A 14,900-nucleotide genomic window follows, 5' to 3' on the forward strand; every position below is an offset into this window, starting at 1 on the left:
GTGAGGAAAACATATCAAATTTAAAGCAAATTGAGTCAGTGTTTTATAATTTTCAAATTGTTTTTTGTTTTTATCTATATTATATATATTAGTTTTGTTAGAAAGCAAACAAATACAGTTCTTATATGATTATTCAAAGAGACTTCATTCAAGTAAAAGATCTAGACACACGTTAGGTAGTTGGGGTAGTTCTCCTAAATTCATGCTTGCCGGTGGATGACGTTTTTTTAATTACGAAATGCTTCCAGGTAATAGGAATATAAAAATCGTACATTTTGTGTACGATCTTGGTCTAGCGATCGTACATGAGTAAAAATGCAAAAAAAATCGTATGAGTACGATTTAAATCGTACATCTGGCAGCCCTGGGCAGCACCAATAATGTCCGTATTATGGCAGGGGGATTCCCGAATGAATGTTTTATCTTTAACGTAATTTTGGTTCGATCGAATGAAAATGGACCGTATTGCTATTGCTGTTGAGCCTAGTTTGTTTTGCATAACGTCAATACTACTCATGTCAAAATGTCAAACGGAGCGCAATGTTGTTATTGTTTACGCATACGCTATACGCATTTTTTTTTAAATTAAAGCGTGTGAAACCGCGGGGCACAGCTAGTATATTATAGTTAGGAATTCAAAGTAAAGTCTTCGTAGTTTTTTTAGGTGCATTTCAAAACTAATTCAAGTTCCAATTAAGCATCAGCACAATTTAGCATTGTGCTCCATTGAGTCACATGCTCTGTAATTGGAAAATGCACACTTTAGCCACTTCTAGCGGAATTTCGAAAGTGATTTATTTACAAAACTGGCAACTTTTTTCTTTGATGTAGCCACAAACTAGATTGTCCTAACGGCAACACTGTGCAAAAGCTCTTACCAAGAGATTTGAAGCTGTAGTTTCAATTAAAGTGACCTTAAGTCTAAGCCTTTAATGTAAGAGCTATGCAGATTTACACATACATATATATGAGAGTATTAATTATTATTACGGTTAAACAGTACAGTTATTTAAATTAAATCTTCTAAATGTATACAACAAAAAGATAAATTCGAGAAGTTTTAAGAAATTATTCAATAAAATTCTTAAATATAATATTATTTTACAGATAAAGGGTACAAGCGGGAGGGACAGAATGGAATTTACTAAACCATGTTTAGTATATTATATTTCTAAGTTATATAAAAAAATCTGCAAAGGCACACTTTAGGCACAAAATCTTAATAATTTGTTTTGTTTGACGTAAAAAACGTATTAAGTTTTACCTACCTACAGCACAAAAAAAGTAACTGGCCCTTTAAAGCGCGCAGTTAAAATAACCGGTCAGCTATGAGAAAATTGCCGCATCGAATCGCCGCAGTAGTGTAACCGCAGCATCTCGACTCAATCTTGATAAGTGCTCGTACTACGCCGTGGAGATTGGAAAGTCATCTTCGTGTTTTGTGTAGGTACGACTAGTCATGACCCGCTATTTCGACGTGTTAAAAGTCGACAAATACACTATTCTGCTATTTTTCACCGCATTCTACAAATATATACCTACCCACATATTTTGTTCTAAATTCAAATTTGAGAGGTGTGTCATCGAAAAATTACTGACTTTGATATCGTCCAAATAATGATTGTGTTATCTGACTATTACGATATTCAACTACGTTTATAATTGTAGAATAAGCATTATAGCCATATTTTTTATGTATATTTCTATTTAAAAAAGAAAACATTTGTTTCATGGTTTGTATGTCGGACCAATTAAATTTTCGATATCGATTCTTATTGTAGCAACCTGATAGCGATCGTCACTCATAGTAATATATCAAGGAACCCGCAGTGGAGCATTAAGCTTGCAAGTGGTGGATTAAGCTCCGATCGTTCGTTTATATAGTTCGATCTTTCGTTTATACGGAGGACGAGGTCTATGCCCTGCAGACGTATGTCACAGGCTAAATAAATAGATCATATACCCACATTTACTACTATGCGCGGTTTGAGACTTTAATCTTTTGTAATAGATTATTAATTATAAGCGCAAAAATAACTTTACAAAGTGGACAGTTAAGTCTATATGGTTTCACTACTTTTATAAATAGTTGAAAGTTGCTAAAGGTGAAAGGTAAGTACAAGTAATAACAGAGGATTAAAACGTTTACCGTAAAACCAACATCTTCAGATAATTTACTTAACTACCGATAAAAGTTACAGGTAGGTACAAAGTAACACAAATAATGGTTTTATTACTTAAAGGACCTGGGTGACCGAGCTTAGCTCGGTATTTTTAGTAAATCGTGTTTTTTGAAAATCATATTTAAATACGAATTACATATTGATAAAATATGAATAATATTTTTCGATTTTATATTTTTTAGAAAAAAAAAAAAGAAAAAAAACGATAATCGATCTGGAATACGTGAGGATTCGAACCATGATCTTTTCGGCCGAGCGCGATCGGCCGATTTCCCCTGAGCTATTACAACTTTATTGACAGATGCGAAATTTACCTTCTTATTCTAACGATATTGTAGCCATTTTTTCATTGCCTAAAAACAGGGATAAAACGACATTTTCTAAAAATGAATCCTAGCTAGATTTATTTATCTCCCCCGTAATCCCCTGTATACTAAATTTCATGAAAATCGTTGGAGCCGTTTCCGAGATTCAGATTATATATATATATACAAGAATTGCTCGTTTAATAGTATAAGATAACTATATTTTCAAAGATATTCGAGTTACGTTTTATACGATTTTGTATTATGGATATCTTTATGAAGGATCTCCAATGCATACATTGTAATTCATTTTTTTTTACGAAAGAATAAAAAATAGTTTAAATTAGCTAAACTGTAGTAGTAGTAGTATGGATTAATTCAAATACTTTTATTACTTAACACACATATACAAAATCTATTGTATAACTTCTACACATCGAGACATAAACTCAGTTATATTAAAAGCTATTAAAATAATAGCAGCTATTATACAAGGGACGCCTGTACTTTGTAAATGTTAAAAAAATGAAAACTTAACAGATACACGGTTAGTGTGTTCTGAACGTCACTGAAATGGAAATTAATCTATAATTCTATCTAAACATATAATAAATTTTTAACATTATTTGTTTTTGTATCAAATCTTTCTAAAATGTATCTTCTTTTTGTGTGTGCAATAAAGTTTAATAAATAAAATAAAAAATAAAATTAAAGCGTCTGTCTGTAATTTCAAAATATCTGTGTATATTTAAGCGCATATTATTATTTATACGATACTAAAACACAAAACAAACGAATTTCAAATATTTGTCTTTCTGTCTTTCTGTTTGTCCGGTCTAATCTCCGGAACGGCTGATCCGATTTTTATAGGACTTTCATTGTAAGATAGAGGAGGTTGTGCAGCGACATACAGGCTACTTGTTATCCCGGAATTGTCGCGAAATCGGGATTTAGGCGTGAAAAACCTTATTTGCCGCGCGCGAGTATGTACCACCCAGACAGATGTGAAATAAAATAACCAGACAATTTTTTCTTAAATACGACAATTTTTGCGAGCAAAAACTACAAAGATTCCAAAATAAGGATCATGATCACGCTGTTAAAAAAAAAAATGAGTGTCCAGATACAATCTGCCACGAGAACGAAGTCGCGCGTACAGTTAGTATACAATATTGTAGTTGATTATATACATAAAAGGGAATGTTAATATATGAGCTATAACATGTCATAATGTCGTAAAACAAATGTAGCCTTTTGGTAGCCTTTAACGTGATCATAATAAAGGTTATAATTCAATACAAAGTACATTTTTCTCTATAGTTTGGACTATCGCGGAACATGCAGATTGGAAAGTAGTTTTATCAGATAGCCACGCTCGATTACGAGCATCGAGGTCTCGCACTTATTCTAAGGTACATTTTGTTTGTTCAAGTAATGTAGAACGATGGTAGAAAAAAATAAGATTTTAAAAAAGTATCAAGAGACTTATAAGTAGTAGCATGGGAATTAGTTCAAAAGTAAATAAATGCAGAAATACTAAATCATAATGTTAGTTCAAGAATATAAAATTAAGCATAAAAGGTATACTCAGCGCTTGCAGTGAGATGAAAAGCAAACAACGCTTTTATGTATGTCGTCCGCAAAGTTACTGCAGTAATATTTTAATATTTATTTAGCTTAATCATTAGCTAGTATAGAAACTACAATAAAACTTATGTTCATTGCGTAAATCTAATATATAAAATCCTCGTGTCGCGGTTGTTGCCAAACTCCTCCGAAATGCCTGGACCGATTTTTATGAAATTTTGTGTGCATATTGGGTAGGTCTGAGAATCGGTCAACATCTATTGGGTAAGTAACATATATTGAAATTGGTAAGATTGTGACACGAGAATTTTATATATAAGATGCCATTAGACCTAAAGTTAAAATTATAATCTAATGTGTAGTAGGATGTACCTACTTTGTAACTTCTCGAAGAAAAAAAAATGATATTCAAGTAATTAAAACCTTAAAATAACTATAACATTACTTACTTATAGCTAAGCAAAGGCTTTGTACCATGAACGTAGGAGTATTGCCCTTTTGTGTTGTGTAGGTAAAGAGTACGGAAATATGTAAGTAAGAAAACAGTCTCAACTAGAAATGTTCTTGAAAGCACGTATGTACAGTTTAACTTCTAATGATTACATGTTTTAAATATGTACATTATATTGTTTTCTATAAATGTATGATATGTTTTTGTACCTATTAAATTAAAAAACTAAATGTTTGTACACTTTAACTTACTAATGAACAGAAGTGAAAACTAAAATCTTTAAGATACCGTGGCAATAATCAAAAACTACACTCTCATATTATAATTATAAGGTCTGGTAGGCTTTGTATACGTTTCCAATGTGTCACAGCTTTTTCTCAAATAAAAATCGTCAATTAAGTTTTATATGTTAATATAGGTATATACATAATTATAACCATCTCTATGGGTTCTTTTTAAAAAAAAAAATTATTATTTCGATCATGCAACATCAAAATTAGTGTATCTTATATGTTATTACTTATTTATTATATATTCTATTTCTAACATTAAAATACAAAAATATCAGCCAAATCACATAATTTTATACTTCAATATTTCCAATAATCAGTTCTCGTACAGCTTCTGCCTCGTTTTTATTCTTGAATAAAATGTAAAATTTATTACGCTTTTTGTCAAGTGATTTTGTCATGATTCATGACGGGTCTGAAACTCTGATCACGAACTATTTTTAAGCAAAAAATAAAAACATATATTATTGTCTGTGTGGTAACGTAATAAAGTAAACCACTTTATTTTATAGCACAGTATTTTTACTCTAGGGGTTAATAAAAAACGCTGCCATATCACCAGTTTACACGTAACCTACATTATTATATCTGATACTAGAGGGTTACCGTGGTCTTGCCCTAGTTAAACTTCGACATTTCTTTCAAATAAGCAAATGTTGTAAGTCATAACGTGACGTTTAATAATATAGCTTACGCAATAAACTGACATTGTAGCACGAAAAATAATTTCAATATCGGACTTGTGGACAGTGGGTTGAGCCTTTAAGAAACAAAAAAATTTTAATTTTTTTATAAAGATTTATTGGTGTTTCAAAATAAATAATTCCAATAAAGTACACCATTTTAAAATTACAACTAACTTAAAACTGTATATATAATACCCGGGACATTAAGAACGAGAGGAAAAAGAAAACATTGTTTCTTCTTTGCGTAGACCTTTAACATAGATATAGTCAACAGAAAGACAATATAAACGAGACATTATGTAAAACAGAGACTCATTTAAAACGATATTAGCATTAATCAACAATTATCAAAACATTTGAGCTGGTGTCAATTAAAATGTTACGTGTTTAATGCGTTCCGATCACAATCGCGAACGACCCTAGAAAGGAAACTATCGTCACGGCTAACAATTGTTCTCGTGGCTGTAGGTGAATGTGTTAAGACCGATTGTTCTCTACATCGAGGTAATATTTCGCATTAATTATTTCCTACCGAGAACTGGAGAACACACATGTGACGAGAGGATAATAAAACCGACAAGAGTTCGAAAAATTAATGTTCAACATAAACGCACGGTTGAGTGATCCGAGGTAGGTAAGTTAATGCGTGTTTTAGGTAGCAGGCAGATGCAAACAAATTTTTTTATTGTAATAAACGTACTTACCTATAGAAATATATTACAGTCAGACTAGGGGCAGAAAACAAGCCTCAAATCAAGCAGAAGCGAGAATTACTGCAAACTGCTCAACAGGCTAGTCAATTTAGATACTAATACAGGGCTTGTCAATACTTACATATATGTTATGATTAAGCTCGATTGAAAATAATACATAGTATCGATCAAAAGAAAGAACAACCTTTAGCATGACACAAGCAAAAAAATAAGTAGGCCCTTTAAGTTACTGAATGTTGGACTTCAACAGCCTAATACTTGGCAAAGGTCAATTCTCCATATAGGTTGATCAGTTGGGGAAATCTGTCTGTAGTTAAACGTAACAAAATGTCCATATGGTATAATTCATTACCGACATTATAGTATGCAGTAATGCATAATTGTTTTTTAATAGATTTACAGATTAAATCAATTTATTTTCGTATAAAGTTATGAGTACTATTTAGAAAGACCATTTTATAGTTCAATTAACGTTAAAGTAACTAGAACTATATTTTAAAAGTTACAATTTTCTTGTGATGCTTACCACTGGTCAAGGGGGTGATGGCTTTCTCGCCCTCGTGCTGGAACATCTGCAGAGTCGCCACAGTCGCCTTCAGCTGCTCGTACTCCCGTGCCATCTGCTTCTGGACCTACAATAGAAAAGCAATCTCAAATAAATCAAATTATGATATGATAATGTTTGTTTATTTACAGGTTTTTTTATTTATTTGGTACGCCCTTTACAGTTACATTAAAATCGACATTTAGGGTTACAGTTTAGCTAAAATCCGATGTAGTTTCTGCATGTTAATTCTTTGTAATTGTAAAAGTATTATTACAATCGTTTTACTAACACCAGAGTTTAACAGAAATATACAAACGTTCTTTGCAACAAAAGTAGACATTCTGAATACTTCTAATTATTATTAATTCACACACATATAGATAGAATGCTTATTTTTAATTTTTACGGTTAATAAACAAGACTATGTAGGATAAAATGCCATTGCTATTATACGTTACATATTTTTATTTAAATCTTTTGCAAATTTTTTATTATGTCATTTAATTTTAGACACGTATATTATTCGTCAAGGTTTGTTTTGAAAAAGTAAGTCAAGGCCTTATAAAATCTACTATATAAGGTAATACGGTTGGTTTCTTGAAAAATCACTAAACGTTAATTACTAGTTAACCAAAGAAACTTTTTAGGTCACATTGTAATAATGAATATGAGGAAATATTTTTGAATAAAAAAAAACCATCGCTAAGTAGTAACGCCCTCGTAGAGACGTAACAACAAAACAACAACGTTCGTATATCATTGATGCAAGTAGCCTGGCCTATTAGTCATAGTCACAACACGGCGCTCGTGTCGATTGTTGCGCGAATTTCCAGCACATTTCACAGAAAGCACAGTGTCGAATAGCATACAATGGACGAAAGACAACAATGAGTAATTTCCTTCATACACAAAAGCGAAATTTGATATCTCACATGATTAAAGCGGAGAATAAAAAACACTTCCCACACAAAACGTTCAATTCATTAAGTAAGAGACATTATAATATATAAATATTAATCTTATTCCGGGCGCCTTGACCGAGTTTGTTCGAGGAATGGTTATGGTAAGAGGGTGTTTAATATGCGGCGATAAACTACCCACATAGTTTGCAGTTTGTAAGTTCGGTTTGACATCGACTGAAGTGGCTTAAGGCGAGTGTAACTGGAACAATGTTCCGCCGTCGAACCCTGCTGGTATAGTCACGAACGACGTCGTGAAGTTTAGTTTGTTTCTTGGAAATTAATTAGGCTATAACATAAGTAAACCAAACTAATCTTATTAACACTCTTTAAACAGGTCAATTATTTAAATTGTATGACCGTTAAAGATATCACAAATAATATTACGAAAAATAAATAATTAAAATAATTCACCTTTTTATTACATTATTAAAGGATTTAGTTTAGATATGGGTATAATTTTGAATGTTTACATATTAAAAAGACAAAATAATTGAATATCTTGATATTTATCACAAATGTAACACACTGTATTCTGTGAAGAAATGTCCAAACGTCATTTAAAAGTTTACAGCTGTACACCATAGCCAGCAATCAACGAAGTGCATATGATTATTACTGAATGCATAGTGCAAGATAAGATACACCCCCGGACGATACGCGACCGACATAAATTATTTAGGTTCAACGACCTCACCAGCACACCGACAGCTGAATGCTATCAACATGCGTGACTATACGAACATCCATGACGAACTGACGCCACAATAGAACAAATGCTTGGCGACAATCCAGACACCGAATTAGACTAGGTGACCTAAACTGTGACTCAAAGCCTATCATTCAATGCCACCCTTCAGCCTCGGTAGATCCATTATTATATAGCACTATCAAGGGTTATTTTTCAATTTAATCATAGCATAAATATTTTAATGAAAATCAATGTAACAGTACAAAACATGATAAAAATCGATGATTTTCACCGCGATTCCCGGAAGGTGGTTCCGACGTAAAACTCCGACCGATGATGCCCTTACAGCGAAGTGTAATAACGATACGTTGTCGTAATAAAATATGTAGCATACAGCGCCAATTTGAACAAAAATAAACACAAAGTTCAAAATCAGTTAGTCCAAACCATAAACTTATCATTGTAATAGCCCGTGCTAAAGACGTGTGCACGATGCGTTCTGATTGGACCATTACTTTAATACTTTATGGTTTTAATAATTATAGACAGAGATGTAATATAAGCTAAACTTATCCCGAACATTTAGACTTTCAAGTGATGTGTACTTAAGCCATAAATATTTATGACTTAAATATTATACACTTATGATTAGAAGACTTAACGGACGAAGTTTAGAGATTCGCGAATAAGGACCGTCGTGACCTTATCGAGTAATGTCATAACAATGGTTTACAATAAAATTACTGATTGAAACAACAATTATTTACTTTTCAATTACATTCTTCAAAATGCATAGAATTTCTCATACATTGATGTTTATCAACGTTTTTTCAGTGTGGATTAAATTCAAATGTTTTCATGTTTCATCGCTCAAACTTTTTGCAAGTACATGCAAATTTTCTCATGATGTTTCTCTTGACAGACAAACAACGAAATTCCTACAAATTAGCACGTAAAACTTTACGATGACAGGTTGTGAATGCGACCATAATTTATAATTCACTATCCACTGGGTCATCTCGGCAGACAGAAGACGCGTTAACTAATTACATCGATCACGTTAATATTGATACAGGTTATCGAACTTTTCAACTGACGCAGTGCGTATCATAAAACCCATAATAGCAGTTCGTGATATCAAATACAAAGAACCATTTGAATAACTGTCGATACCATCATTTTAAAAGTAAGTTAGATTGAAAGATTCACTCGGAATATTGCTTGGCAATCAAGATGAATGAACAAATTTAATTTAAAAAAATGTAGCTATATCATAATTATAAATTAAAAAATATCGTAGAAATAGACGACCATGTGTGTACGTAAAAAATTACACTTATTACTTGTCCTTCATTTGATTTATTTTTGTGCATTTTGTTATTGTAAATCAAATTACAATGATCATTTGTGAGGAAGTATAACTATTTATTTTATTTAAATATTTGCAAATAGAAATTATATATATTTAGAGCAAAGAATTCAAGTATTTCCGTTAACTCTCTTTTTTATTTCTGTTGTCATACGAGTTTCCTTGAAGGAAATACCATTCAACCACGAGTCGTAACGAATTAATAGATCCCTATAATTTCGTCACGTTCGTCTTTCCGCTTGAGATGCATCTGTATAGTTTTTGTTCTTCGAAGAGAAAACATTGCGTAGATAATTACAAAGTACAAGTGTACGGAGGTCTCGAACTACCCTCAAGTAAGTTTTCGTATTGATTTGCAATATGTATATCGACTTTTTTAACTGACTTCTAAACGGGAGGAGGTTTCTCAATTCGAGCGTATACCTATATATTATGTATATTTTTTTACGTTTGTTCGCGGATAACTTCGTCGTTTATGAACCGATATTGGTAATTCTTTTTTTTTTTTTTGTTGCAAATTAGATATCCCTAGGGTGTACCATGATAATAAAACCAACATGATAAGGATTTTTTTTTTATGATGAACAGATAATCTCCTAAACTACTTTTATTGTATTTCAATCCTAGTTTTATTTTAAGCAACATATTTAGTACGCAATGGGTTCTTTTTACTGCCATGGTCATAATAATTTAAATTGTCTTAACATCTATCTATTATTCTTCGGATTTACAGGAATATTTGATAAAAAACGGACAGAGTCGAGAGAGGATGAAAGGTCTCATTACCTTCTACATAAAAATAGGCAGTATTTTTAAAGATGAATAAAATCTATTTAATGTATTTATTTGTAGTAATTAACAATAAAATATTAGGTAAAGCTTTAGATTAGGTAAAACCGAATTTCGGGACCGTGGGGGGAAAGGGGGAGAGAGGGTGGGGAACGCTACCCCTGGTACCACTGTCACACCTCAGAACCCCATGGTTATGGAGATATCCATGGTTAAAGTTTTGAAGTTAGAAGAAGAATTTCGAAAGTTAGAGAAACGCTTGGCTCCGGCGCTGCGGGAAGTGCAGCCCTTCCGCCCTTGCGTGCGAAAGCACCCTCCGCGCCTCCGCGGCACAAAAAAAACACTCTAGGGGTAGGACAGACCAAGACCACGTGGACAGTGGGGTGCTCCGATTCGGTTTTGGGTATTTTTCGAATTTCTAAACCTATATTCTAGCACGCAATGTTACTAATTTTATTAGAATATTATGTCTGACGCGTTATTTTGTTTAAAAGTGTCGATTTGTCACACAATGCAAACAGTACGAGCTCAAAAGTATTATTTCAAAAAGGTTCTCAAAGGCTTTAAATTCTTCTTCTAACCTCAAAACTTTAACCATGGATATCTCCATAACCATGGGGTTTTGAGGTGTGACAGTGTTACCTTGTATAGATTCCCCTACACCCTCCACCCTCCACACCCAAAAACCCCATAATTCGGTTTTTCTAATTCGGTTTTACCTAGTCTAGATCTTAGCCAAATATTAAATTATGTTATAAAGGACTTCATCATAAGATTGTTTCATTTCTATATTTATGACATTCTAAGTCTCAATTTAAGCTTATAAGGTTATTTTGTATGACCGGTTTTTAAAAGGAATCATGTTTGATGGCAATAGCAAAGGGCGACGCATATACAATTACATGCACGAGAGAAAACATCTTAACCGTCGAGAATAATTAGCAACGCTATTAGAATAACTGAACACGCTCGGCATACACTCGTATTTGTAACTACAAAGGCCTTCTTACCCGAGTGTATGGAAAAAAGTATAATGTATTAAAAATATTTATACTCCACTGTGAAATTAAAAGTTTCGATTGCGGATCTGAGTAGTATGTCCTAGTTCCACTAAACTCGATCTGGAATAATTTTGTTTTGTGACGGTTATAGTAAAACTAATTCTATAAAAATTGCAACGGCTGTTTAGCTAATACGGTAAAAAAAAAACGGTTTTGGAGGATCCAATGTTTAATAAATTATGATGAATACAGTCAATTTTAGATACAAGTAAATAAACGATACAACGAAAAATATAATTATATATTTCAAATTATATAAAACATCACAAAACAATAAAACATAAGGCCAACTACATAACAATCATCAGTAGTTTAATAGACAGAGGAATTATGAAATTCGTCCAAAATCTATTCTATATCTATATAAATAAAAATGAATGTTGATAAGCGCATAATTCGAGAATGGCTCAACCAATTCGGCTAATTTTTTTGTGTGTTCCTTAAGGCCCACGTAAGGTACAAGTAAGGTAATACAAAAAAAAATAATATATATTTTACTATTAACTTTTGACAGATCGAAGTCTGTCCGGGCAGCTAGTAAAATACTAAAAATACATTTTAACATATTATGTATTCAGCGATTACGAATGAAAAAAAGCAATCGATAACATGAGAAAATTGTAAATTTATAACGCAAAAGAAATTAATTCTACGAACGCATTTTGCTATTCTAACGCTGTAAACAAAATTGTTACAGTCGACGAATAACAATAAGTTAACAATAGCGATCGAGGGAATTGACAACTATGCGATATTTTACTCATAAATACTTTAATTATATCGCTAAAGAAATATTACACATAATATATTTACATACTTTATTGTACATTACAAATATATTTTTAACCATAGCTTTAATATGAAAGGAAGAGTTCTGGAAAGAGTTTCGTTTGTTCCATGTTGTTTGATTTTTTAAATCTTATATATAAAATTCTCGTGTCACAATGTTACTTATCATACTCCTCCGAAACGGCTCGATCGATTTTTATGAAATTTTGTGTGCATACCGAGTAGGTCTGAGAATCCGCTAACATCTATTTTTCATACCCCTAAATGATAAGGGTGATCCACCACTAAATATTTTCTTATTAATTTTTTGGACGAAATTTTATATTTTTTATTTTATTAAGTATGATTTTGCATTGAAAAATACCCACAACCATGAATTTTCAGCGTTCTACCACCAATCCCTATTTTTAATAGCGTTTAGCGGCAAGACAATGTTTGCTGGTTCAGCTAGTGGATTCATAAATTAGTAACTAGTTATTTTTATTATTATTACGTGAGAGTTCGGTGTCAAAACTTTATACTGTAAGATCAAAAAAAAAAAGTAACTAAACCGTTAACCGATATGGTATACTTTTGATAATTTAAATTTTCCAACACGGTAATTAAAAAGAGAATACCGCAAAGTGCAACAAAAAAGCTATATACCATTTATTAGTCACTATCTAATGTCTAAAATTATCTGGTTGATTGCACCGACTAACTCATATGACTAAGATATAACGTGATAATATGCAAATTGGCGGAAAGAGAAAAAGTGCAATTCACTATGAAATTGCAGACTGACTGCAGTAAAAGTAAATAATTAATTCATTTTATGAAAACATTTTCTTTTTATACATCAATTATGTGGATTGCCGCTAGTGTTGGCTAATACAATACCGATTCATTTTCTATTATATCCCTAGAGATGTCCACGTCCTATTTTGTATGTATTTATTTAAAATACGTTTAATTTTCTACGGATGAATGGTAGTATCTATAGGACAATGGATTTTTAAGAAAGCCCAAACATTTTCATAGTATTGTTGTAAATACGATATATTTTGGATACGATATATTTTATGATATATTTACGATTTATTTAATTAATTATATAAAGCAGTATATGAATAGTCATTTGAATATTTGACATTATTCTAAATAATATTACTACCAGTCAATTACAAAATATAAATAAAAACAGACGGAGCCGCAATACGACGCTAGTATAAAAATAATACAAAACAATGCGTTCAGATGAACTCCTATTAACTTTCTAGCCTTTGATGTTTCGTTGCCGGAAAATAAGATGACAGAGAGTAAAATCTCTAATAGCAGAACGAGTGACACATTATCAAAATATACAGCATTTTATTTAGTAACGATTTTCGTGTTTCCTTTCAATGTTAAAAACAAATTTATGGCCGGTTTCACCAGTTAAAGTTTATATAGCAAATAAGTTACGAATAGACTTTAACAGCGGGATATAGAATAGGCCATTCGGATCTGTTTCTCCTCAATTAATAAACTACAACTTTGAGATTCATATTTGCGAATAGAAATATATCATAAATATAGTGAAATTTTAAGATACCGTCATTCGTCAAATAGCGTTATCCACAACTGGTGAAACAGGCCCATAAAGTAATCATTTCGTATTTCAGTTGACTTGAAATGAAAATTGAATGTAACGTCAATTAAAGTATTGATGACGTTCTAAATTCATCTGAATTTTGGTGTGAAAAAAACTAAATTTTATTATATTAAAGGTCACGATCACAATTCCGCGGCAAACCGAGATTTATTGTTGATTTATTGTGCTATAATCTTTAAGGAAAAAATAAAAAATAAAATTTTAAACAAAATTTCTATACATATATTAAATTGTAACTTTCTAAAATATAGATCTTATTGATTCTGTATCTTCAATTTGTGTTTGAATCGTATAAGTGTTATTACTTGTACATTTTATTTTGTATCTTTTCAGATTTTTGTAAGACTAGCTGCAATCCGCGATTTCACCTGCGTAACTGTCGATCCTGTGGGAACGTCGCAATGAAAAGTAGGCAATGTGTGATTCTGGATCATCAACTAACCACGTACTGCGTTTCATTCAATTTCGTTAAAATTGACTAGCTCGTTGGCGCAGTTTTTAGTAACTCTGCTTTCTGCTCCGAGGTTCCATTACCGCCCCGAGTCTGGGTGTAATATAAATATTTAATTATATATTTATATATGTGTTATTTATAAGCATGTTTATCGAAAAAAAAAAAATGTAGCTGTACCAGTCGGCTGTTACGTATAACACAAGCATTAAGTTGCTTACTTTAGGAACAGACGACCGTGTGTTTATTGTGTAGATATTTATTATTTATTATTATTATTATTATTTTATGAGAGCGAGAGATAGAGAGTAACAAACATCCATCCTTACACAATTTCGCATTTATTATATCAGTAAAATTCGATTCGATTGTCTTGAAGTCCTTGAAGTCCGATTT

At 31.9% G+C, this 14,900-nt stretch overlaps 1 protein-coding gene across 1 annotated transcript in view; it reads right to left on the minus strand.

Annotated features, from left to right (window-relative positions):
• Positions 1 to 14,900, minus strand: part of LOC123664012 (katanin p60 ATPase-containing subunit A-like 1) — a 37,677-nt gene that overhangs the window by 18,789 nt on the left and 3,988 nt on the right. Inside the window, exon 2 of the mRNA XM_045598642.1 lies at positions 6,742 to 6,847. Coding sequence (XP_045454598.1) covers positions 6,742 to 6,847 — 106 coding nt within the window. The remainder of the gene's footprint in view (positions 1 to 6,741; positions 6,848 to 14,900) is intronic.

Source organism: Melitaea cinxia, chromosome 21 (genome assembly GCF_905220565.1).
Source record: "Melitaea cinxia chromosome 21, ilMelCinx1.1, whole genome shotgun sequence".
Taxonomy (NCBI): domain Eukaryota; kingdom Metazoa; phylum Arthropoda; class Insecta; order Lepidoptera; family Nymphalidae; genus Melitaea; species Melitaea cinxia.